Source organism: Oncorhynchus mykiss, chromosome 3, assembly GCF_013265735.2.
Source record: "Oncorhynchus mykiss isolate Arlee chromosome 3, USDA_OmykA_1.1, whole genome shotgun sequence".
In the NCBI taxonomy this organism is placed as follows: domain Eukaryota; kingdom Metazoa; phylum Chordata; class Actinopteri; order Salmoniformes; family Salmonidae; genus Oncorhynchus; species Oncorhynchus mykiss.
In genome coordinates, this window is record NC_048567.1 from 22,425,168 (window position 1) to 22,450,147 (window position 24,980).

Genomic DNA, 24,980 nt, shown 5'->3' on the forward strand with positions numbered 1-24,980 from the left:
GACTTAATGACTATTACATACTTTGCTAAGAAATGTATTATTCTATTGTGGGCCTCTAATACCCCTCCTACATTTAAAATGTGGATTGACCAGATTGTTGACTTTCTCCCTCTTGAAAATCTCACTTATGACCTCCGCAAGAGACAGCCCAGGTTTGATAGACTCTGGTCTCCACTACTCAACTATATTTCAAATTGGACAGAGTGAATGGGGTGATTAGGGAAGTGAGCAAGATACATGTTGTGTAAGGTGATGTAAAATCTAAAAACTCATTATTTGCTCGTCGTCTCAGCTAAGGCTGGAAATAAGCTAATAAGAACCTTGATAGTGCTGCTGCAAGTTTTATATATATATATATTTTTTTTTAATCATTATTATTTTTATTTTTATAAAAAATATTTTTAAAAATCTTTTTTTTTTTAAAGTCTGTCACATCTGTGAATGTGGAATGTGTTTTGTTGGTTGATTGAAAAACAAGAACTTAATAAAACTTTAAATTGAAAAAATAAAGAAAAGCAAGTTTTAATGACTACAACCTAAGTGTATGTATACTTCCAGCTTCAACTATATCTGCTCTCTATAGCACAATATACCATCAGAATGTGAGAGGGAAGCCTCTTGAACTGAGGGTGTGTAGAGGGTGGGACTGGTCGCTAACAACAGTCAGCGCTTTCCTTTTAGTTGCCTTATGGAAGAGATTGCCCAGCTGTTCCTCTGGCTGACCGATGATTTTGCTGGCTGACAATTGTGGCCAGCTTGTTTTTATTCCTCACATTGAAGTTGCTGTATCAGACTGTCATGTTGATGATTAGGATGCTCTCCAAACTGCTGTACACCATCTCCAGAATATCTTGACCATCTACCTTGTTCTCTTTCTTCCTATCCTTTAACCCAGATTTCTAGTTTGCAAAAAACTGTCCTCACAAAACAGACTTATGCATATGTCCGAAAAAGGGAAGAATTAAGATAAAACTGAAAATACATTTTGACCTCAGTCTGAAAGTCTGGTAAATTATCTAGACTTATTCAGAGCATAGACAGAGCTTGGAAATGCCTCAAACTGTTTGGGGGTTATTCAAGCATAACATTGCCTCCAATCTCTTCTGTTTTCTGATAAGTACAGCCCCACTGCAAATGCTGGGGCTAGTTCAAAAAGTGAGATATATCTGTACAATTCATGATTGAGTTGTGAAAGACATTTAAATAAAGCACATGATCTATGTAAAACTTCAAAAAATAAAGATTGAGACAAAGACAAGTTGGGAAAAAATCACAAGTTCTCTTTGAAATATTCTTACAAAACAAATCAAAACATGAATGAATGGAAGAGAGATGTTTACTCTCCTTTCAGAGAAACTCAGTAACCAAGTCCTTTCATTTCTTTTTCGATTCTATTCCATGTATTCAATTTAGCTGAATCTCGTTGATAATTACTTTGTTCACATTCTCGTATTCCTTGGCAACATATTAGCTGCACTATCAAACCAACATGCTTGGTATTCAGTCAGTGTCCAAAATTATCAATTTAATTTAAATCGATTAAATCGATGATTTATATAAATAGAATCTATGTGTATCTGCCTGCTGGGCTACTGAACTTGTGAAGCATACATTTCCCAGAAATTGCCCCAGAAATTGTTTTCCCATCAAAAACTGGAGAAGGTAGATATCAAAGCTACACACTATGAATGTATTTCCTAGCAGGTAGCTGTCCTGTAGCACAACAGTGTAGACAACCAAAGAGTTCTAACCGTTATGCATTTGAGTTTCTTGAGAACATTGTTTAGTTTTGGGAACAAAACAATTATGTCAGTGCAAGTTGTTTTTATTAATACAATATGTGATTGAATAGGGTTCCTAAGTTTACAAAGGGACACCAAAAGTAAGATTAAATGGGGGTGAAAGAGGCTAATTGTAATTGTAACGTAAATTATTAACTTGTCAAAACATTTGATTTCAGAATGCTGTACTATTTTGAATGCAGAATGCAATATTCAACCTGTTTTGGGGTTTTGTTCATTTGGATTAATATGAATTCAAGTCTAAATTATCACTCTGAAGCTGAAACACTGTTTCCTTCATTAATCAATAGGAATGACAGGAACAGTAATAATAATTGTAATGAAAGAGACCAAGAGACCATAATACCAATGTCATTGGGAGGAACAGTGATCATTCTAATAAGATGAGAACAGCTCAAGCCCCACTCTGTGACAGGTAATCTCCATTGCCAATTGTCTGATTGTGACCACATTATGCTAATGACGGAGTCTGCGTTGATTTATGCAAGACCCTGAGGGCAGTGGGAGGCGATAAAGTCGCCAGACTGGAAAGGTAGGTAGGAATCGTATTATCATATAAAAAGGAAGAGACATTTAGTCATGGGAACTAACCTTCATGGCATCATTTGGAGATACTCTGCAGGGATAACAATAAAAGGTACTGTAATACAAATTGAAGATATAGGTTTAACTCAAGTAATAATTAACATTATGAAACACTAAGGTTTTTCATTGTCCTCAGCTTACCTAACTGAAAAAAAGGCTATATGGTTGTTGTATCAGTCACTAGGATACTCAGTTGATTATATATTTTCCCATCATGTCACAGGCATGTCTGCAGAGCTGTCATTTAGGAGAGACGTGATTGACATATGACTTAAAAAGTCTACTCCGCTCCCAGAGCAACTCTGGGCAAGTCATCCATCTGTCACATCCTGACAATCCTTTATTTACCTTGCCATCGGCGGTTTAGATGTTGTCAGTCATGTATTAAGCTGAATAAAAACTGCCCCAAAAGATACAAAGTAACGAGATGTGGGGGTGAGAGAGGAGATGGAAGAAGATGACAGAAGTGAATATCATCATTGAAAATAGTCCTGCAGCAACAAGAAATTAGAATTAGAATTAATTTAAAAATGTATAGGGGTTGATACATTTTTCCTAGGGGAAAATCAAGTCTCAAATTTCAAAGTGGAAATTAAAAACTTCACCACCGTCTTTTTAAACCTCAAATACATTACTAGTTTTACATTTCTCCTGCAACAGGGTGATCAAATGAAGATCCTACATCTGTATGTTGACTGTATATGTTATGGTTGATACAGTATGACATTATTGTATTAAGTCAATCTCCAGGAAATGAAAGTGAAGTCACCTCTCATTGAGTAGTGTATGTTTTCCAACAAACTTTCAGACTCAATGGAGAGCATTAAGAAACCCAAGGTCTTCTGGCACTATATGATGAATCAAATGAAATGAGAAGCCAACTGGATAGAAACCCAAGGTCTTCTGGCACTATATGATGAATCAAATGAAATGAGAAGCCAACTGGATAGAAACCCAAGGTCTTCTGGCACTATATGATGAATCAAATGAAATGAGAAGCCAACTGGATAGAAACCCAAGGTCTTCTGGCACTATATGATGAATCAAATGAAATGAGAAGCCAACTGGATAGAAACCCAAGGTCTTCTGGCACTATATGATGAATCAAATGAAATGAGAAGCCAACTGGATAGAAACCCAAGGTCTTCTGGCACTATATGATGAATCAAATGAAATGAGAAGCCAACTGGATAGAAACCCAAGGTCTTCTGGCACTATATGATGAATCAAATGAAATGAGAAGCCAACTGGATAGAAACCCAAGGTCTTCTGGCACTATATGATGAATCAAATGAAATGAGAAGCCAACTGGATAGATCCCCAAGGTCTTCTGGCACTATATGATGAATCAAATGAAATGAGAAGCCAACTGGATAGAAACCCAAGGTCTTCTGGCACTATATGATGAATCAAATGAAATGAGAAGCCAACTGGATAGAAACCCAAGGTCTTCTGGCACTATATGATGAATCAAATGAAATGAGAAGCCAACTGGATAGAAACCCAAGGTCTTCTGGCACTATATGATGAATCAAATGAAATGAGAAGCCAACTGGATAGAAACCCAAGGTCTTCTGGCACTATATGATGAATCAAATGAAATGAGAAGCCAACTGGATAGAAACCCAAGGTCTTCTGGCACTATATGATGAATCAAATGAAATGAGAAGCCAACTGGATAGAAACCCAAGGTCTTCTGGCACTATATGATGAATCAAATGAAATGAGAAGCCAACTGGATAGAAACCCAAGGTCTTCTGGCACTATATGATGAATCAAATGAAATGAGAAGCCAACTGGATAGAAACCCAAGGTCTTCTGGCACTATATGATGAATCAAATGAAATGAGAAGCCAACTGGATAGAAACCCAAGGTCTTCTGGCACTATATGATGAATCAAATGAAATGAGAAGCCAACTGGATAGAAACCCAATTTTAAAGGGTGTCAGGGTGAAACAGGGTCAAGGTGTGTGAAGCATGATTCACTTTCTCTAAAGAGTTAAATAGATAGGGAGGTTGACTAGGCTGACTCTTGGGAGCTCTGCTGTAGTGGCTAAAGGCAGTGTGTATTGACGTCCCTAAACCTGCCTCCAGGCTCCAACCATAGAGCCAGGCCTGTACTGGCAGCTTCAATAGTGCTAATTAGATTCACTGGAATAGGCCCGGTCTGTGTGGATGAGGAAGGTTCCACGATAACTTCCTGCCTGGCCCTCAGGTTTGTGAGGTGCCTTCAAGGCCGGGAGAAATGCTTTTTATTTCAAATGAAATGATCTTGATGACTTTTGGTATATGGGTAATCAATTATATTCAAGGCTATGGTACAGCCAAGGCTTAGTCCTTTCAAGTGAAGTTCAGCTGCCTCACATACAAGGAAACGTTTACTTGTTAGAGGTAGTCTTTATTGGTAATAATGGTGGCCTTTGCGTACTGAAGTTCAGGATGTTTGTGAAGTGCTACCATAAGATAGCCTTAAATAGATTCCATTACCGTGTATGGGGACAGCTTCTACTCAACTCTTATTTGCTCAGACTGTCGAGGCAGACAGGCAGACGTTCCATGTCTTCCCCTACTCTGGGCCTATAATTTACCAGCTGAATGGTACTGGAGTTGGTCTTTGTTCACAATCACACAAACAGTGCTAAAATTGTTCTCCAGCCCATGTAAAACACTGATGAAAATGTATTAGCTTCGATCAATGTTTAATTTAGACTGTAATAATATCGTTTTAGTATTGCCAGTGGCTACAGCTTTTCTCAAAAATGTTCTGGCATATAAGGCTTTTCAGGTAGATGTATTGTTGTGTTCGCATGAATCCTAAAACAGGGTTATTTGGCTTCGATTCATTTTACATGCTCCTCTTTATCAATATAAGGAGATAATTGTAATTTGGGTAAACCTCTTTTAAATTGCATGTGAATTTGAGTTAGTTTGTTTATTCAACCTTTTTTGAGTGTCGTTGGGAGGTTAAAATTAGTTGTCGAGGGTGTTAGCCAACAATTAAACATCTTGTAGTTGTGTGTACGGCAGTGGGTGTATCTCACAGCCAGTCTATGTGTCTGAGAAAGTAGTGTGCTCTACAGACAGAAGCCTATTTGATTTTGTGTCAGAGACGATGCTTGTGGAAAACCACAAGTTGCAGCAGTGCAAACAGAAATATAGTGAGTACACAAGTTCTGACATATAGAACACTGCTTTATTCATGATAAGATCAGTAACGTGCATTATTTGTTTGATTGTTATTAATATGAAAAGAACAAAGTTGTTTCCGGTTGAGGAGTATGTGCTCAAAGGACCCCGGCCTAACTGTTTTCTGTGAGATGGAACTGTTCAGGACAACAATACTTCTGTCAGTTCTGGTTCTCTCTCAAGGTAACATAGTTTCATCTAATATTTCTACTTTGATTGTATTCAATTATATTATCTTCATTGGCTCTTTTGAAGGAAAGTATGACGGTTGTACTCTATGTACATCAAACACAGCATCAAATGTATTTTACAATTGTTTGTATGAGTTGTTGGATAATACTAAAGATATGCACATCAAAATAGTTGGCAGTGGAGTCACATTTGCTTTCCTATTATGCTTCAACATCACCATATTTTAAAATGAATTTGTTTGTTTGGTTTTATTCTACTTTTTGACAGCCATGTGTTGGTGTGTTCAAACAAGTAATAAAATATTTATACAAAAAGAGGCTGACCGGAGTGATGCCAACTAGGTGTCGGCTAAATGCTGGATAATCTTACAGAGGATTACTTTACTTGCCAATGTAAGGAGTTTACTGCAACAGCCAATACGATTCATCGAACACTAGCTAGCTAAAATTCAAAGACCGCTTGACGCAACATAAAAGTACAGGGAATTCAAATCAACCAACCATAGTAAACAAGGATTGGCTGAAACGTAAACGTTTTGTATGAATCACTAATTTGCCACAGAGATACATAAACAAAGTGACAGTTCAAAATGATTTGCTTTCCGAGGAGGAGAGCTGTGACATGGGTTAAAGCATGAACAAACTATTTTGCTTCACAGATGATTCATTATCTGCATTGACTCCTCAAACATTGCTAGTGTGAAATCAGTTTTAATTCAACATTGAGCCACAGATGTTATTCATGGCATATACATCTAACAACTAAATTAACCAATTGAGGCAGTTGATAATAGCTGTTATGAAATCTAACGTAAATATAGTGATTTACAGACTCCATATTATATCCTTCTAATGGGACTATTGTGTAGCCACCTTGAAGTACCACCAACAGACAGTTTACAAAATGGAAAAGATTATTCTGATTAGAGCCAGATTCAATAACCTGTTGGTAATTTACCGCTGCCTGTCCTGGGCTTCATAAAGCATTGACAACACGTGGCAAGCTGAAATAACTGATTGGACAGCTGCATGAATACTCTCATAACTACAATACGCATAACTACAATCATTTGTCATTTATCTTAGTTTACTTTGTTGTTTGTCATTTCAGGCTTTCTAAATAAAGACTACTCTGTTCCGGGGAACTTCTCTGGGTCGAGAGAGACTGATGAGCAGCAGACATCCAATCTAAGTGAGTTCCAGTTTTATTTAAATGGTTGGTATTATGCTAAAAAGATCCTCAGAACCCGAGCCTCCAATCAAGCTTCATTTGGTTCCGGAGGCCACTGCAATCTACATCGATCTTACTCTCTGAATACCACCCCCCATTCCTTCCTAAACCCCAAATTCCAATCCCTCGTGCCCATCCAGTCAAATTGCTAGGTGCTAAAATAGAAGGATGAATGGATAAGGTGTCTGTGTGCTTCTTAGAGGGAGGAGACAACCTCAAGCAACGATCCTGCAGAGAACTTGATTGCTCACAAGTCGTTATACTGAGATCGAAATTATATGAGGCAAAGGCATTTGTTTTACTATAAGGATACAGGTCACCATCAAATAAGCCATAGTGAGACGATATTTTCATTGTTCTGAGGGTTATGATGATGATGTGTAAGGCTCCTTTAGGGCAAAGTGGGAGGAACATCCCATACAAACATGCTCTCTCTAACACACAAACATGCTCTCTCTAACACACAAACATGCTCTCTCTAACACACAAATATGCTCTCTCTAACACACAAACATGCTCTCTCTAACACACAAATATGCTCTCTCTAACACACAAACATGCTCTCTCTAACACACAAACATGCTCTCTCTAACACACAAATATGCTCTCTCTAACACACAAACATGCTCTCTCTAACACACACACATGCTCTCTCTAACACACAAACATGCTCTCTCTAACACACAAACATGCTCTCTCTAACACACAAACATGCTCTCTCTAACACACAAACATGCTCTCTCTAACACACAAACATGCTCTCTCTAACACACAAACATGCTCTCTCTAACACACAAACATGCTCTCTCTAACACACAAACATGCTCTCTCTAACACACAAACAGAAAACAAAAAGAAGAAAAGAATGATCAATTGTCATTTGTGTCATAGAGGATATCAAATGGTCCGGTGGAGTCAGATTTTTAAGGAAAATGCTATCAATCAGTTATTCAGTTATAATCATACTACACTAACCTGGTTTTCATTATTTATTTGTTGAACCTAAATGAAGTGCAATTCCACATTTAAACCGGGAAAAAAGTGAAGACTGAAGTGTGATATGCAGAACCAAAGGCTCCAGTGTCACATGGTTTGAAACCACTGAGTATTTGGTCCCGTGGTGTTTCTAGAGTCAGGTTGGTCGACTTCAGTGTCCCCCTCCGAATTCACCACCCAGTGACATTTCCACAGGACATGACTCACAGGATGTGGCTGCTCTGCTGAATGTCTGCAAAGAGCACAGCAACCGATAGGCCAACAAACAGCTAGGGCATTCAATGTGTGTGGGTATGTGTGTGTACTATGCTGTATAACCTGTACTGTACATGTGACTACACTACATGGGGAAATATAAACAGCCATCTGTATTTCACTCTCATATTGATTCTGCATCTCCCCATCCCTCCAGCCATATCTCACCCCCCCAGGCTATCTCATCACTGCTCTGGGGTTGTCGAGGTGCTCCATCGAGGGCTGTGGAGGCCGGTGACCTTTGACCTTGGGTCTGCAGAGTGGGCCAAAGTGGTGGAGGACATATGTACCAACCTGAGCTGCGGGGCAGTGTATGAGCTCCGACAGAATGGCACAGCTACTTTAAACTACTCCAGCTCAACGTGTCTGAGCCAGTGTGTCTACAGAGAGCTACTGGTGGAGAACTGTACAGAGCTCTCATACACAGACTGCTCTAACCTGACTGAGATAACCTGTGGTAAGACCCTCATTGCAAAGCTTATGAGTGGATCGGCACAATTTATCTTGAGCAAGATTAATAGCTACCGCTGTTAATAAGCAACCCAAAACACATTGTTGCAGTAACGCCTGCAAATTGCATGCTATGGAGAGCCATCGTATGGGCTGTCTCAAGTGTTTTGTGGACGCTTTGCAACAAGTTCCTCCCTTCAGCACGCTTCCATTTTCAAGCTGCTTTTTAATGATTCTGAGCGAGGCCCAGCTTCTATCGAGGTAATCTGATGATCTATGAACTGATTGGTTGATCTGTCCATTCCTCAGGGCACCAGGCCGTGCGATTGGCTGGAGGCTCACACCACTGTGAGGGACGGGTGGAGTTGTGGAGAGAGGAAAAATGGGGAACGGTGTGTGACGATAGTTGGGACCTGAGAGATGGGGGCGTGGTCTGTGCCCAATTGGGCTGTGGCTCTGCCCTAAATGTGAGTGGGGAGGACGGGTCCTTTGAAGCGGGTGTTGGTCAGGTTCTCTTAGATGAGGTGAACTGTGGGGGGAGCGAGAGGAACCTATGGGAGTGTCCCTCCATGGGGACAGTCAACGACTGTGGACACAAAGAGGACGCTGCAGTGGTTTGTTCAGGTAAGCCTGCAGCTATAATATTATCACTGTCAGTTACTGTTTTCAGAATCATGTCAGTGTTTTTATATTACCTTTGGATTGGTCTGAATATGGGTAGTGCAGTAATAACATGTAAAACACATTACCATGACTGAACATCTGGTGTCTTGGTGGCGAACCAAGTCCCCGTCATCTTAGCGCCGATTTTCAGCGAATCAAGAATGATTTGACTCGTGACCTTATCAGCGTGTCTGAATGGATAGCACTCAGAGTCTCAGTCACACTCAGCACTGATACTGACGAACAAGCTTCAAATCCTCCTACAGTAACGCAGAGATCAGGTGATGTGAGAGGTCGTAAGCAGAAAAGAGACAGCTGCTTTGCATATGAATTATTATTATTTTCATTAACGAAAAAAATAAAAAAGGAAACACACAGGCCTAAGTAATACATGTCCCTCAGAAAGTAGACATACCACCTCAATACCACGTCGCACCAGCTCTGTCTGAGGAAGACCCTCAATGGAAGATGTTCAACCTGGGAGCCAAGTTCAAGAGTTCCTTGGTGAGAAAACATCCAAACTGCCTTGACCTCAACATGACAACAGTTGTTCGGCACTTCCACGGGTTTTGAATCTTGCATCTAAATGAAACATTTTTGCTAAATGTATAGTGTGAGTTTTAGTGTCTGAGACTCCAGTTCTGTCAAGGCCATGGCTTGTTGACCATGTTTCCGATCCATTTCGAACACCTCAAGTGATAGTTAATTATGTTGGCCTACTCAAAAGGCTACATCCATCAATATGTGAGTCCTACACATTTCAAAGTACATTTTTTAAAAGAGAAAAACGCAAACATTCCTGGCAGTAATGCCAAATGACTGACTGAAATGTTTAACTTTTGAATAAGAGTCAGATATTGGTTCAATAGATCATTAGATACACAGATGGACAAACACAACTCAATTTTTTAGCAAATGTTTTATAAGCAAAAATGTTCTCCGTCTTTCAAACAAGAGTGCCTTGAGCACTCAGGAGAAGTGAGCCATGCATCTGTTATACATTCTAGTTCTCTAACACCTCTAGGACTTTTCCATTTCCCTGACAGGAATTCCATCTCAACCAGGCAACGAGACGGCAGAACAGAACACCCAGACTTCAACCACAGGTACCTTCAATAGATGCTGACACACATGACCCTCCATCTGTGTAATAATACACCAAGAGTGTCTGCTCTGCTCATGCTCATTAGAACATGTCAAGAAGAATTTGTTATCTAGTCTGTACGCTGCACTATAATTTGTTCTTGTTTCCAGCAGGCTCAGTTCTACTAGTCACCAGTGCAGAGAGCCGGTCCTCTCCTCCCGCAGCTGCTGTCTGGGGCTGCATCGCATTGTCTATAGCCCTCCTCCTCACACTCCTCTCCAATGCCTCACTCTTCCTGTCTTACAGGAGGAGAGCTGGTGAGTCATCGTGTTTCTCTATTTTTCTTTCTCTTTTCTTGCCTCAGACTCAACTGTCACTCTCCCCATTTGTTCACACCAACAACAACAAACATGCTATCATCAATGAGTAGTAATTAACACTGAGAAACTGCTTTGTCTGAAGGGTATTACATATTCTTCTCGATGGTTTGCCAATTATGATAATACAACAACACAATGCAATGTGATTCAATACAGTACACAAAGGAAATCACCAAACTGGAACAGTATGCATACCCCTGGGTTGGTTGATTGCTCATTAAGAGAGTCCCACCACCAGTGTTGTTTTCACACCAACTTTTGTTTTTAAAAGCAGCATTTATTATTTCACAAGGATGATGTTTGAATATGTGACAGCGGTCTAATTCAAATATTTAATTGGTTTTGAGATGTGTTGTCCTTATTTTCTTGTCCAACATCAAAGACAACAAAGGCCAACAAATCTATTATCCTAGCTTCGGTAAAGATAAGTTCCAAAGGCAAAACTTTCCCTTCATTACTAGCACTTCTGGTTCACCAAAGACAAGATGGCCGCCTGCTGTCCATCCAGTCTCAACACACCGACCGAGGGGAGAGTGTCAACCTCCTCACAGTCACCATGGACACAGCTGATTACAGTGAGTTCCTACTGGTGCACTTGTCCTCTCTGTGCCCATTAGTTACTTGCAATTTTAGGGAATGTCTTATTACTTCAAGTGTCCCATTTGTCATTTTCTCTGTGGCCTTTCATGCAGCTCTACAGTACCTTTCCAAACAGCCCTCTCAGAATGACACCGACGCCTCGTGTGACTCTGACTATGAAAACTATGACTTCAATGACCAACCCTCTGTTGCCATGGCTACTGCACTTGGTCAGTTCATCTTCATAGTTTTGGATAAATAGTGCAATTCTAAAAGAAAAAATATGGGAAGTGACACATGGCTATTAAGGGAGAAAGTGGTCCAAGGACTCACTCACAGTGCTAACCAAATGGTATTTTATGTTTTCATTAGTCAGGGTCCTTGACAATGGAGTAAGCACAAGCAGAGAGCCATGGGAAACCACGCAGACAGCAGAGACCTCTGACGCTCCTGAGAAATATAATATTGTTACTGAGACAATCAATGGCATTGAGAGAAATAACACTGCCACCCAAAGCCGTAAGTTACTGTCAGGTTGGGTGAACCAGATTTTTACCATGATCGTAGTGTCCATGTAGAACAGATTTCTTCTTCGTCTTAAAAGGACATAATGTCCTCTTAAAATCTGGGACTTTACTATAACCGTTTGCAGAACAAGGAATCAGAAAAGTTATAATTTTCTAAAAATTGCCATGGTGACAGAAAAGTTGAATTAGAGCCCTATTGTAACATACTAGCACTAACAACCATTTGTATGTCCAGGTCATTCGCTGGTGTCATCCAGCACGTCTTCTGGGGAAAGCTATGAGAACATTGAGACACTGGAGAAGGAGCTGCTGGACTCAGGTCAGTCTAAAATGCTCAACGGCAAATGCTGCAAAAAATAAACAAAATAAAATAATTGTAGTCCAAAAATGCTTTTGTGGAGTCAGTCAGTGCACCTATGAAATCCATTCTCATGAGTCAACGTTAACAGAGTAACTGTGTGGAATGCTAACCACCCAGGTCCAGATTTGAGAGAAACTGCCCTCACAGACTTGATCTGTGGAAGAGAGCCATCCTTGGGATCGAGTAGTAGTACAACATCAGGGGAATCCTACTACAACGTGGGGATGGCAGTGGAACAGCATCTACAGTCAGGTCCGTTCAAATCAATATCATGACAACAACAAACACCTCATTTATCTGGCTGTGTCTAAACACTGGATGGAGTAGACACAACAGCAAAGGCTTTTTGCACTACCCTTTTGTCTTGAAAGTTTTGGTGAGAAAATATGTAGATTCGTAATTACTTCACTGGGAGCACATTTTCTCATTTTCTCCTCAGAGAACACCTATACACATTCCCCTGTGCAATCAACCAGTACACACCAGGATCAGCAACAGCCTGTGAACAGTAGCTGCCACCTACTGAGCAATCAAAATCAAGGTACCTGATATTTCTGATGAGTCTCTGCATGTGTGTTTCAGAGGTGGACAGAATTTCCATTGAACCGTGTAATGTTCCCTGCAGAGACTAATTCTCAGTCTCCTTGCTGGTGTCATATTGTGTTTCAAAACCTGACATTAATTTGACGACCACCGGTGTAATCCCTGAAAGAAACAGAACAAATCATATTCAAAAGGTTTCTCTAAGTTTATAAGCCAATGTGATTTCAAGTTGTGTCAAAACTCAATTCAAAGAACCAAGGTAGTCTGACAGATGGAGCCATTGGGTATGGGGCATAAACATCTGTGACGATTTCAATTGTACTTCATTCCTTTAGTTTTTGCCAGATTTACTATCACAGTGAATAATGGAAAGGGTAGTATTTCTGGCAGGCGCATGCTTGAATCCAACGGAGAGCGGAAGAGAGAAACTGTCCTCATTCAGATGGAGGAAATTGGCCGGCTCTGTTTTTTCACTAATCTGCCATTAATCTATGGACACTAATACCCTTTATAGACAGACTTTACTGCATGTTGCCTGTAAAATGGTTTTATCTGCCAATGTTTTTTAGAACCCAATTCATTTTTACCACATTCTTGCCGGGATAAGCATTTTATATCTACTGTGCACAAGCCGGCATGATTAGGAGTGGGAGTAGATGTGGGTGGATTTATTTGAATAAATATACACCATCACAAAGAAATCTACTATTCATTTGTTTTTTTGGCAGGTCCTAAGAAACATTATAGGACCGATACAATTTATTTAAAAAATAATACAAAATAATGCCATATTTTGAGTTTAATTATGTTACTGGTCTGTGCAGCCAATAGGCTACATGGCTGTGCCATGCATATAAAACCAAGTTATTTTGTTCATTAAACAGACAAGACACACTTAGGCTACACTGTTCACAGTCAACACACATTTCATAGTAGGCTGAGAATATAATGAAATATAACAGAATAAAATCCAGAATATTTTTCCCACACAATTTGCGTCACGGCAACGTGTGGAACTGCTGTCATTTAAATAAAAGTGATTTTGAAACAGAGCCCAAGGCAAGCCCATGCTTTTTCTCTTTTCTACCCTCCCTCTGCTTTGATAGGGAGCAGGCGTAGGGTCTTACATTGAGAGTGTCTTCATCCTGATACCCATAGAAAATAATAGCAATCTATACTTTAAAAAGCATGAGTCTCCTGTTCATATTTCACAACCACTGCTGGCTTTTGGAGTTGCCTATACGCGACCTAGCATAACAATTTAGGGTACATTATTGCATACTAAATGTTTCTAATCAGTGATAGATGAGCAAACAAATAGATGAGTCACCACCTCTACTTATTTGCCCAGCCAGAGAATTAACCAAATATAGATGGAGATTCAGGTGAAACAAAATCACATTGACAAGTCACAGGCTTTTGGTCGGGAGTAGAACAGGCTACTAAGCGACTGAAGATTAGTATTTTTCTCCGCTCATACAGGAGTAATTAAGGATTTGTTCTCTAATTGTACTTTTTTTGTTCATTAGAATTGTTTATGTATTATTTCATTTCGAATTAGTAGGGGGTGCTGCATCACCCTCATCACCCCTATTTCCTGTGGCCATGCCGTTAATACAAAGAGGTGATTTAAAATGTTCAAACATTGATGCATTATCATTAAGGGTAGGTTCCCTTGACAAAGATTAAGCCTGGTCCTTGACATTAAGTCGTGTTCAATGGCGGCACCAGGTACACGTATTCCCCTACATGGATCACAACTGTGCAGTAGATTCTAGAGTCATGTACTGTCTAATGTACATTGCCTTCATAAAGTATTCATACCCCTCGACTTATTCCACTTGGTTACAGCCTGAATTCAAAATGGATAACATAAATAAAAACACACAATACCCCATAATGACAAAGTGAAAACATGTTTTCAGAAATGTTTGCACTTTTTTAGAAAATGAAAAATATATTTTTACTTATTTAAATTTTCACGCCCCTGTGTTAATACATGTTAGAATCACATTTGGCAGTGATTACCGATCTGAGTCTTTCTGGGTAAATCTCTCAAATCTTTGCACACCTGGATTCTACAATAGTTGCACATTATACTTTTTTACATGCTTCATGCTCTATCAAGTTGGTTGTTTATCATTGCTAAACAGCTATTTCCAAGTCCGTCCATAGATTTTCAAGCCGATTTAAGTCAAAACTGTAACTATGCCAGTGTATATTTGGCCTTGTGTTTTAGTTTATTGTCCTGCTGAAAGGTGAATTTGTCTCCGTGTCTATTGAAAAACAGACTTAATTAGGTTTCCGCTAGTATTTTGCATGTGCTTATCTCCATTCCGTTTTTTTTATCCCCCAAAAAAACTCTACTCCTTGCTGATGACAAGCATACCCTTAACATGATGCAACCACCATCATACTTGAAAATATGAAGAGTGGTACTCAGTGATGTGTTGGATTTGTCTCATACATAACACTTCATTTTTTATGAATTTCTTAAAATGTCTACAAACATAATTCCACTTTGACATTATGGGGTATTGTGTTTAGGCCAGTGACACAAAATCTCAATTTAATATATTTTAAATTCAGGCTGTGTAACAACAAAATATGGAAAAAGTCATGGGGTATAAATACTTTCTGAAGGCATTGTAGATGCAATTGCTGAAAACATGTAGCCTATTGTGGATGTATGTAGATGGTAATGTAAGTCTTTTATACAGATGATTCAAGCAGCTCATCCTCCTCTGAGCTTTATGAGAACATAGGAGTCCAAGATGAAGAGGGGATTGGTGATGCTACTGTGAAAGAAGACCCGGACCAGTCTCTTTCTGACAGTGACTACGATGACATAACAAATTACTAGCATTTCATCAAACATAGCAGTGAAGTGAGAACTATAAAAACAGAGTCATTTACATTTTAGCAGATGCTATTATCCAGAAAGACATACAGGGGAAATTAAGTGTAATTGCCTTGCTCAAAGATACAGACATATATTTTTTCACCTCGTTAGCTTGGGGATTCGAACCAGCGACCTTTCTGTTACTGGCCCAACGGTCTTAACCCCATTCGCTTCTCCACTGCACAGAATGACCAGCATTGTCAACAAACTGCACTGTCACTGATATTGATTTAATACAGTGATCTGAGCCACACAAAGCAAAGTCAATGCACATCAAACTTTTTAAACTTGAAATTCAATTGTGTTAATATTATCAAGGAGAAAAAGCTAAAAAAATAAATAAGTGCATACAACATATATTCAACTATGACTAAATGTGAATAGCCTAGTCTATACACGCATATGCAGATGTTTTGTACATAATATGAGCACATTTTTTACTCTCCAAAATACCTACTTCTGACTGGGTTATCACAACAAATCCCATGAATGTCTTTGGGAGTTAAGCTTTTTTTATGGTTCCCTGATGATGAATAAATTAGTACATATTTAATAAACTATCCACAGACTACTTAATTTGATTATGATTAATTTATAAAGTATCAACTACTTGGCGGTCAGAGTGAAGTGATGCTTTTATGTTTAATGTTTTATGTCTAAATGTCTAGCACAGATGCAACAGGAAAAGCTTGCATCATTTAACTTCACACTAACCTCACCTTCATACTATACACAATACATGAATGGTAAGATTAGAAATCCCTGAACAGAGAACGCATTTGACTCAAAGGGACAGAAGAGGAAATAAACAAAAGGACAAGGGAGATAGAAACTAAGACAGAGAAGGAAAGGCTACAGAAAAGCATGTAACATACTGAAATACTACACACACACATTATATATATATATATATATATATATATATATATTTAGCCTCATCTTTCCTAAGTACCGTTTTCACACAAATATGGTCTGACATATACCTGCTCTTAAAACTGAGCTAGCTAAAATCACATCTCTAAAGATAGCAGAAGACCTACCTTGTTCATTTAAACCCAGAACACACTAAATGTAATGCAGAGAAAGACCTATATCATTCTCAAGGCAGAAAAATATGTGTTGGGATGTCTATAACAAGAGGACATTGGTTTTCAAGTAACTGCAAAGTGATGTGTGTGTGTGTGTGTGTGTGTGTGTGTGTGTGTGTGTGTGTGTGTGTGTGTGTGTGTGTGTGTGTGTGTGTGTGTGTGTGTGTGCGTGTGTGTGTGTGTGATAGAAAGAAGGCTGTCACACGTCATGCTTCCCACAGACCCACTTGAGCTGGTGCTGTTCTCTCAGGTCGGTGAGGTCTCGAGCAGAGTGCCAGCTACACTGGCAGGCGTATGCCCGCGCCCCCTTTCTTCTCCTCAGCTTGGCCCGCAGCTTCTGACAGTCTCACATGTTGCTCCTGCAGAGATACAAAGAGACAAGGCTGGTTAGCTAAGCAATGAGCTAGATTAATAGATTAATTTATCTCACAGTATAATACTGGTATGTAGAGTTATAGATAGGATAAGTAGTACTAAATTCACAAAGTACTTGACCCAAATTGGTCATGTGCATGGAACAAAACCAGCCTCCAAGGACCCTTGAAAGATTGTTGAATGATTGGAAACATCACAAATATTCCAGAGTTAACCTGCAATTTATAGCTGAAATAATACATTTGGGTGGAAAGACAAATTAGACAAGACACAATGGACATGGAAGTATGGTAAGGATGGTAAGCATGTCCATCCTAAAGCTTCATTTCAGCATCATTTGCACAATACGTTATGTTGCATTTAACAAGCACATTTGAATGATAAATGAATCCCCATGTCTTGTAGAGGAGCCCTAGTCTCTCAGCAACTTAGTAAAACCTCTATACTCCAGCACAAAGCCTGAAACCACCAAGTGTCCACCAGAACACCAACAGCAAAACCCACAAGCTTGGAACATCAGCCACTGCACATGCTCTTTTTCTATTTTAAAATGTTTTTCTCCCATTCGAGCACAGCCCTTCTGTCTATTGTCTTAGTTTGCATTTCAAGTCGGCTCTCACCAATAGTATCAAATTAGTGTAGCCTGGAATAATTTAATTCCTGTCTTGGTGTTAAGAGCGCCAAATACCCACGCCTGCATACTTACAGCGCTACTGTTATAACATCTTCCACTTCACTGCATTAACTAAGCTTAAGTGTCAGTCTTTGTTATCATGGGCAAGCTCTCTGTCAGGGAAACAACACAATATTGAACCAGATAGGCACCCAAGGTGGCATTGTTGTGTTGTTTGACTGCCTGTCTCCATCCACTAGTACCAGTTGTCCTATGAAATTCCTATCTGCCATGCACTGATCTCAGAGCACGGTTAAAAGTTTGAAATTAAACCACTGTGTAGTCATTCTCACTTTGACAAAAAGTTAGCCGTTTCTCTGAAAGGGTGGATATCAATCAAGTTGAAAGTCATAATCTTCACTTAAAAGGTATTTTACATTAAGAATCAAATGAAGATTATTCCAGTTTATTTTCACGAAGTCCCAAAATAAAATGTTTTATTTTTTTACGACTACTACACTGCCCTCTTCTGTTGAAATCTGATAAATTTGGGATTTGTGGTTTTCTGTCACAACTTCAAACTTGTTTCAAGATAACAATATTGAAATTCCGCAAAGAGTTTGTTAACCCATAAAGACACATCCGGCCCAATGAGAGGAGGCTCACTTGAAGAATAGGCAATCACAAGAGGGGTCCCATTCATGATCGTCAAACATGGACACCCGAAAGTCACAGGAGATACATTTCAGCTGGTCACACGACCTGTCAGCACAGGTTAAACAATGAGTCATATTAAAATGTGATCCATGCTTACACACACTTAACATTACAACAGGTTTCCCCAACTGGTGGCCTGCGAGTGATTTTATTTGGCCCCCCACGTTTTCTGAGAAAAATACAAAATATATATATTCTATAATTGTATTGTTGGACATAAGACTGTAAAATATTTCACATAAGAACTAATTGGGATCGAAAGAGAGCGTTGATCAAATACATGCTTTACCAAAGGCTCATTACTATACTTTATGGCTTCCTGTGAATTACCATTTTGGTCTGCCTAAGATAACTGACATCTGATATTATGATTCAACAGGCTGCAACACAAAACGTTGTCGGCAGGATTCGAACCTGCGCGGGAAGATCCCAATAGATTTCTAGTCTATCGCCTTAACCACTCGGCCACGACAACTGCCTACATGTACGTCTACTACCTACCTACATGTACGTCTACTACCAACCAACTATGCTATACGATACAGCCAGATATTATGATTCAACAGGCTGCAACACAAAACAAACCGTTGTCGGCAGGATTCGAACCTGCGCGGGAAGATCCCAATAGATTTCTAGTCTATCGCCTTAACCACTCGGCCACGACAACTGCCTACATGTACGTCTACTACCTACCTACATGTACGTCTACTACCAACCAACTATGCTCGCATGAATATGTGAGGTTCTTTAAATTTGAGTTATTGGCAAACTTACTTTCTTGTTGCCTGTGGCAATGACTTCGTCTTTGCCGTTTTAGGAAGCTGTCCTGTCTGCAAATGTGTAAAATTAAGCAAATATGAGACTACCTAGAGGGCAGCCCTTTTGCAATGTAACGTTGGCTAATGCATTGGAGTCAGAAGGTCAAATATGATAGCAACCTTCCCATTGGAAACAGGCTAAAAACAATCAAACATAGCCTTGTATTTATCTAATTATAGCTAGCTAATACATCCGTGTGATATCCAGCTAAGTAGAGACTATGGGTTGCTTATCTACTACTGGACAGTATATGCTGTTATGTTTTAGCCAACAGCATTCAACATTGCAAGGCGATGTAGCTAAGGTTATTTACTCAAGTTTAGCTCAAGGGAATCGAAGTCATCCTCAAGTATGTCCTCAAGACGGGCATCTATCTATATCTTCGCTGTCCGTTTTTCTGCGTGTATCGTCAGTGGTGCTGACGGTGTGAAGCGAGGAACAGTTTTAGCAAGCTAACGTTACATAACTAACTAGGTGATTTAGCTAACATGCTTGATGAAATAACAATGCATTTTAGGAAGGCTGGCGTTTGCAACTAATTAGCTAACGTTACATAGCTACCGCCGTTAGTTACGTTGCATAAACTTCCACTGTGTCAGTCATGGTCAACAACTTGGTTTGCTAACGTTAGTCCATTCCCCCGTACTAGTTAAGGTTAGCCTGTTAACACTTGCATTTTACTATGCACCAGTTTTTTTCTCCCCCAGTTTGTGTTAAACATTCCCTTGAAGTTGTGGCGTCAATGAAACATTGCGACAGAACTTTGTTTCAACCTCATCCAGCAATTCGTCCGCCATAGCTTCAGGTACTGCTGCTGTCATGAACAGGAGTGCTTGATTGACAGGCGTAATCTCATTTCAAGTAGGTAAAGATTGATACCGTGTAGCTAGCGATTTATGTGTTGTGATACAATAACTGGCTATCTATGATACAATGTAAACGCCTGGGCATTACCAACCAGAGGAGAAAAATATCACGTTGTCGGCAGGATTCGAACCTGCGCGGGAAGATCCCAATGGATTTCTAGTCCATCGCCTTAACCACTCGGCCACGACAACATCTGATATTACTTTTGGCAGAAATCTTTAATATCCAACATCTTTTGTCCATAAAAAGAGATATCTGACATTTGGACTTATATTATGATTCATCAGGCTGCAGCACACAACAACAACCCGTTGTCCGCAGGATTTTGACCTGCTCGGGAATATTTCTAGTCACCTTAACCAGAAGGCCTAGATAACTACCTCCTAATTTCACTTGTACGAGTTACTTGTTGGTTATTACTGCATTGTCGGAACTAGAAGCACAAGCATTTCGCTACACTCGCATTAACATCTGCTAACCATGTGTATGTGACAAATAAAATTTGATTTGATTTGATTTAACTATGTTTCAATTTGGGTAGTGAGTTAATTAATTGGTTTCTTCATAAGTGCTGTATCCATGCACTCCACTTTGCGTAGTGATTAAGAACAGCCCTTAGCCATGGTATATTGGCCATATACCACACCTCCTCGTGCCTTATTACTTAAACATAAAACACAGGAGGTTGGCGGCACCTTTATTTGGGAGGATAGGCTCGTGGTAACGTCTGGAAACGGAATCAGTGGATTGGTATCAAATACATCAAACACATAGTTTGATGCCATTCTATTTGCTCCTTGCCAGCCATGATTATGAGCTGTCCTCCCTTCAGCAGCCTACACTGATATAAAATGTACTTTATAAAGAGAACACTGATGTAATACCACCCTGCATACCACTGCTGGTTTGCTTCTGAAGCTAAGCAGGGTTGGCCCTGGTCAGTTCCTGGAAGGGAACTCTGGTCTAAAAAAATATCCCAATACCCCAGGGCAGTGATCGGGGACACTCCCCTGTGTAGGGTTTCGTCTTTCGGATGGGATGTTAAACGGGTGTCCTGACTCTCTGAGGTCATTAAAGATCCCATGGCACTTATTGTAAGAGTAGGGGTATTAACCCCCGTGTCCTGGCTAAATTCCCAATCTGGCCCTCAAACCACCACGGTCACCTAATAATCCCCAGTTTACAATTGGCTCATTAATCCCCCTCCTCTCCCCTGTAACTATTCCCCAGGTCGTTGCTGCAAATGAGAACGTGTTCTCAGTCAATTGGATAAATAAAAAATAAAATGTACTTTATAAAGAGAATGTTAGTGCAAACCGTTAATACAGAAAGAACTGTTCAGAGCAAAGGAAAATAGTATGTTCCCTGACCGGGAATCGAACCCGGGCCGCGGCGGTGAGAGCGCCGAATCCTAACCACTAGACCACCAGGGATCAGTTACGAGGTTACATGGACACTTCCAACTTAATAGAACAATACTTACATGTTTCTACACTATTCTCATACGTGTTTCTTATTTTCTATTATGTTGCGTTTATTTATTAAAACACTCACTCCCTGAACTTGCTTCCCGACTCTCAGCGCACATCGTTACAGTCTGGCTATACCTTAATTACAAAATAATGCTATCACTGCATTCTTACAAAACACAACCTATTCTTTTTTTGTCATACTTCATACCTCTCATATGTCATACCTCTCTTACTTTAGCCACCACTTACTAACTTAATGATTCTATAATGGATGGGGAGCCGTGGTTTCTCTTTTATTTTACAGACTAAGCTCTCACTTTAACTTTCATTCTGTGTAAATTTGTCATAATGTCCCTGATACTTTCAATTTCTCAGAAAGGGTGTAGGCTACAGTTTCTGTTTTATTTCTTTGAAAAGCCTACACGTATTGGTTCTACAGGACCGGCCAGAGGGTTGTCTGCCTCCCTCTGCTCTAGAGGTGAACTCTACAGAAAGTAGACATGACATTTAGGCTCCTTGCTCAGCTTCAAAAGTTCACTAGTCTTTCTCTGCCTTTCCTCATTCAAGTATACAATGAGCCCAAACTAGCTGAACAGGGTCTCGCACACAGACATCATGTTTTATGGAAGCTTGTCCCGACCAGTTTGGCCCCAGAGTGTAGATCAACATTAAATCCTTCTTCTCAAAGGGTGCATCTAGAAGTTGTTCTTGTGGATTCTTCTTTCTCCTTTGTATTAACATATTTGTAACGGTTACCTATAAAGATAATCATTTTTTTGTAAAAAATATATTAAAAAAATGGAAAGTGAAATACATTGAAACTATCACCATTGAATCAGAGGACAGTGGACAACTCACATAGCTGATGGTGAGCAATGCTGCCATAAGCCCCACAATGGAAAGAACTAGGATGGTATTGCTTTCTTCTGATTGGTCTGTGGACTTATTGTCAAGGCAACCTGCAAATGAAAAAGTAATAATACACTGGAAACGAATACACTGAGTATATATCAGCACAGAGGAACTTTCTGGGGGGTCAAATTTAAAACACCCACATGCAGTATACAGTTTGCTTACATACCAAAACAAGCACACAATGAGATAAGAACAAACTCACCAGTCACTCTGAGGTGAACCTGCCCCTCCTGGTTCTGCTCTCCTACAGACACTTGTACCTCCCACTATCAACAGCTGTTACATTGAGCAGGAAGATATCAAAATAATTATCAGCCAAAAGTTCCACTTCACGCTCCAAACCTGCGTACCATTGGGTGGTGCTGTTAGGTGATAGCCTCTTCATCAATAGACCAGACTCCTTATTATAGGGCTTCTCACCCAGCTGGGAGAAGAGGGTGTGAGGTTACTTTATGCCCTTAACAGCTGGTCTGGGGCCAGTGCTGTAGTTTCAATAATGAAGATTACAATGAGGACTGAGGACATACCAGATTGTAAATCACTAGTATGAGCCACATATGTGTGAGCAGCCAAAGATCTCCAGAAAAACAGCAAAAGGCAGATAGTCAAATAGTAGTTAAATCAAGTTCTATGGTTCAATTGCTAAAAGGAATTAACTCAAGACACATTTTGCTCACCAGGACAGCAGGAGACAAACCTGAGGTTAAATTGTCTGGGAACATAAAAGTTATGAGTTCTGCTGTCTTTAGATGGAGGAAAGAGTGGACGAAGATTGATATGATTAAGTGGCTAGACAAAGGCGGCCTACAATACTAGAAAAGTACATTTCCAGAAGAAAATGTGTTGTGCTTGCTAACTTGCTTAAAGTATTTATGGTTTTGAAAAAAGTTATTGTAGTGGTACTGACTGCAGTAGTAATGGTAATGACTGGTTATATTTGAAAAAGTAGGTAGCTGTAAAAAAAAAAATATATATATAGTGATTGGTTTGGTGTCTCTAGCTTGAACAGTTCAATGGTTACTGTTGCTGAGTTGTTTTATGCTAATTTATATAGTTATTAAACGTTTCTAAGAATTTGAAGTTAGGATAGCCAGAACCTGTGAAAGTTGGTTTGGTGTCTCTAGCTGAATGGTTCAAGAGTTACTGTTGGTGAGTGATTTAGTGCTAATTTATGCCAATGTATATAGTTATAGTTGATTCAAGTTTTTAAGAATTGGAAGTTAGGATAGCCTGAAAATGTGAAATATGGTTTGGTGTCTCTATTTTAATATGGTGTCTCATAATTATGTGAGGTTTTATGTGTTGTTGGAGGTGCGTCTTGGTCAGTTTAGCTCAGAAATGGTTTGCCTTCGTCAATCCGTCTAATCCTGCCTAATGAGAGGCCGGCCCTGAGGTCTCTGATCCAGGGCTTTAGTCAGTATTAGCAGGCCACACTAATGCCCTGGAAAAGAGTAACACAAAGTAGTTTACCTTGTACCGCCTCACTGACCAGTGCCTGACCCCAGGTAAAGAACCGAATCCTCACCGCATTTTGACCTTGTATCTTCAGCATCCTTCATATACCTGCTGTGCACACAAACTGGAAAATAGAAGGCAAATGACAAGACGAACCTTGTTGGACAGCCCTTACGAAAAAGATTGCAGTCAGAGATCAGTATAACTGCAGTATGCTCCAAATACTGCGTCCAAAATAACACCGTTTTTTTTACTGCAGTAATTTTGCAATGTAACTGCAGTTAGAGAGCAGTCTAAAAAAAAGGTGGAAGGGAGGACATAAAGACTTGTTAGCGCTAAAAGGAAATGTCAACCTACCTAGTGGTAGACAAAATGGCTTATTAGTTTGCTACGAAAAGTGCATTTGATCGAATATAAATACTTTCTTAATGGTTAAGTTGTTACAAGTGTACTAATATAAGTAGGACACGTGACATCCCGGCAACTTTGAGAAAAAATACTTTATATCGGGAGTCTCGAGGTGAATATGCATATTCATGTCTGAGGCTAGTAGCGTAGCATCTCTCTCCATCTCTCCATCCATTCCTCGTCCTGTCGTGTCCCGTATATATATATATATTTACAACTTTTTTTTTCACATACATTTTTAATTTTCCAAAAACTCATCTTCAGAACACTCTCCTGCAATCCGCTTCACCAATTTATATTTATATAAAAAAGTATTATTTACCTCAGATCTGTGATCCTCCGAGAGGCTAGCCAGAAATTAGCCAGAAGCTAGCCGGGAGCTAGCCAGAAGCTGGTCCAGAAGCTACTCTGAAGCTGGTTCAGGGGCTAGTTCAGAAGATAGTTAGCTCATTTACTGGCTAATCGTTGGTACTCAGCTGACTACGGTTTGTGGTCATCGGCTGTCCTTTGGCTCG

The 24,980-nt window shown here is 39.7% G+C and overlaps 1 protein-coding gene, 4 non-coding genes and 1 pseudogene across 6 annotated transcripts; 1 reads left to right on the forward strand and 5 right to left on the reverse strand.

Moving 5' to 3' along the window:
• The first annotated feature begins 5,453 nt into the window (after positions 1–5,453).
• Positions 5,454–16,298, forward strand: LOC110513964 (scavenger receptor cysteine-rich type 1 protein M130). Of its 2 annotated transcripts, none has more exons than XM_021593581.2 (13): positions 5,454–5,757; positions 6,877–6,957; positions 8,405–8,704; positions 9,007–9,321; positions 10,407–10,466; positions 10,615–10,761; positions 11,286–11,399; positions 11,517–11,633; positions 11,776–11,922; positions 12,166–12,249; positions 12,409–12,543; positions 12,731–12,832; positions 15,555–16,298. In XM_021593581.2, the coding sequence occupies exons 1-13, from the start codon at positions 5,667–5,669 to the stop codon at positions 15,695–15,697; spliced, it is 1,836 nt and encodes a 611-aa protein (XP_021449256.2). In that variant the 5' UTR covers positions 5,454–5,666; the 3' UTR covers positions 15,698–16,298. The 2 variants fall into 2 exon arrangements, with proteins under 2 accessions (XP_021449256.2, XP_021449258.2); XM_021593583.2 differs by having other exon boundaries at positions 10,618–10,761.
• Positions 16,299–18,922: 2,624 nt separating this feature from the next.
• trnas-aga lies at positions 18,923–19,004 on the reverse strand. Its single transcript has one exon. It is a non-coding gene; the product is annotated as a tRNA-Ser (tRNA).
• A 110-nt stretch (positions 19,005–19,114) lies between these two features.
• Positions 19,115–19,196, reverse strand: trnas-aga. The gene has a single exon. It is a non-coding gene; the product is annotated as a tRNA-Ser (tRNA).
• Positions 19,197–20,324: 1,128 nt separating this feature from the next.
• Positions 20,325–20,406, reverse strand: trnas-aga. Its single transcript has one exon. It is a non-coding gene; the product is annotated as a tRNA-Ser (tRNA).
• A 1,170-nt stretch (positions 20,407–21,576) lies between these two features.
• trnae-cuc lies at positions 21,577–21,648 on the reverse strand. Its single transcript has one exon. It is a non-coding gene; the product is annotated as a tRNA-Glu (tRNA).
• A 311-nt stretch (positions 21,649–21,959) lies between these two features.
• LOC110503922 lies at positions 21,960–24,533 on the reverse strand (annotated as a pseudogene).
• Between the last annotated feature and the right edge of the window lie 447 nt (positions 24,534–24,980).

Excerpts from the sequence above, each read along its gene's own strand:
- LOC110513964 (XM_021593581.2), top strand. The coding sequence starts at position 5,667 with ATGTGCTCAAAGGACCCCGGCCTAACTGTTTTCTGTGAGATGGAACTG. Across the intron at positions 11,634-11,775 it reads TGCCATGGCTACTGCACTTG|TCAGGGTCCTTGACAATGGA; the intron begins GTCAGTTCATCT and ends TGTTTTCATTAG. Across the intron at positions 12,544-12,730 it reads GGAACAGCATCTACAGTCAG|AGAACACCTATACACATTCC; the intron begins GTCCGTTCAAAT and ends TTTTCTCCTCAG.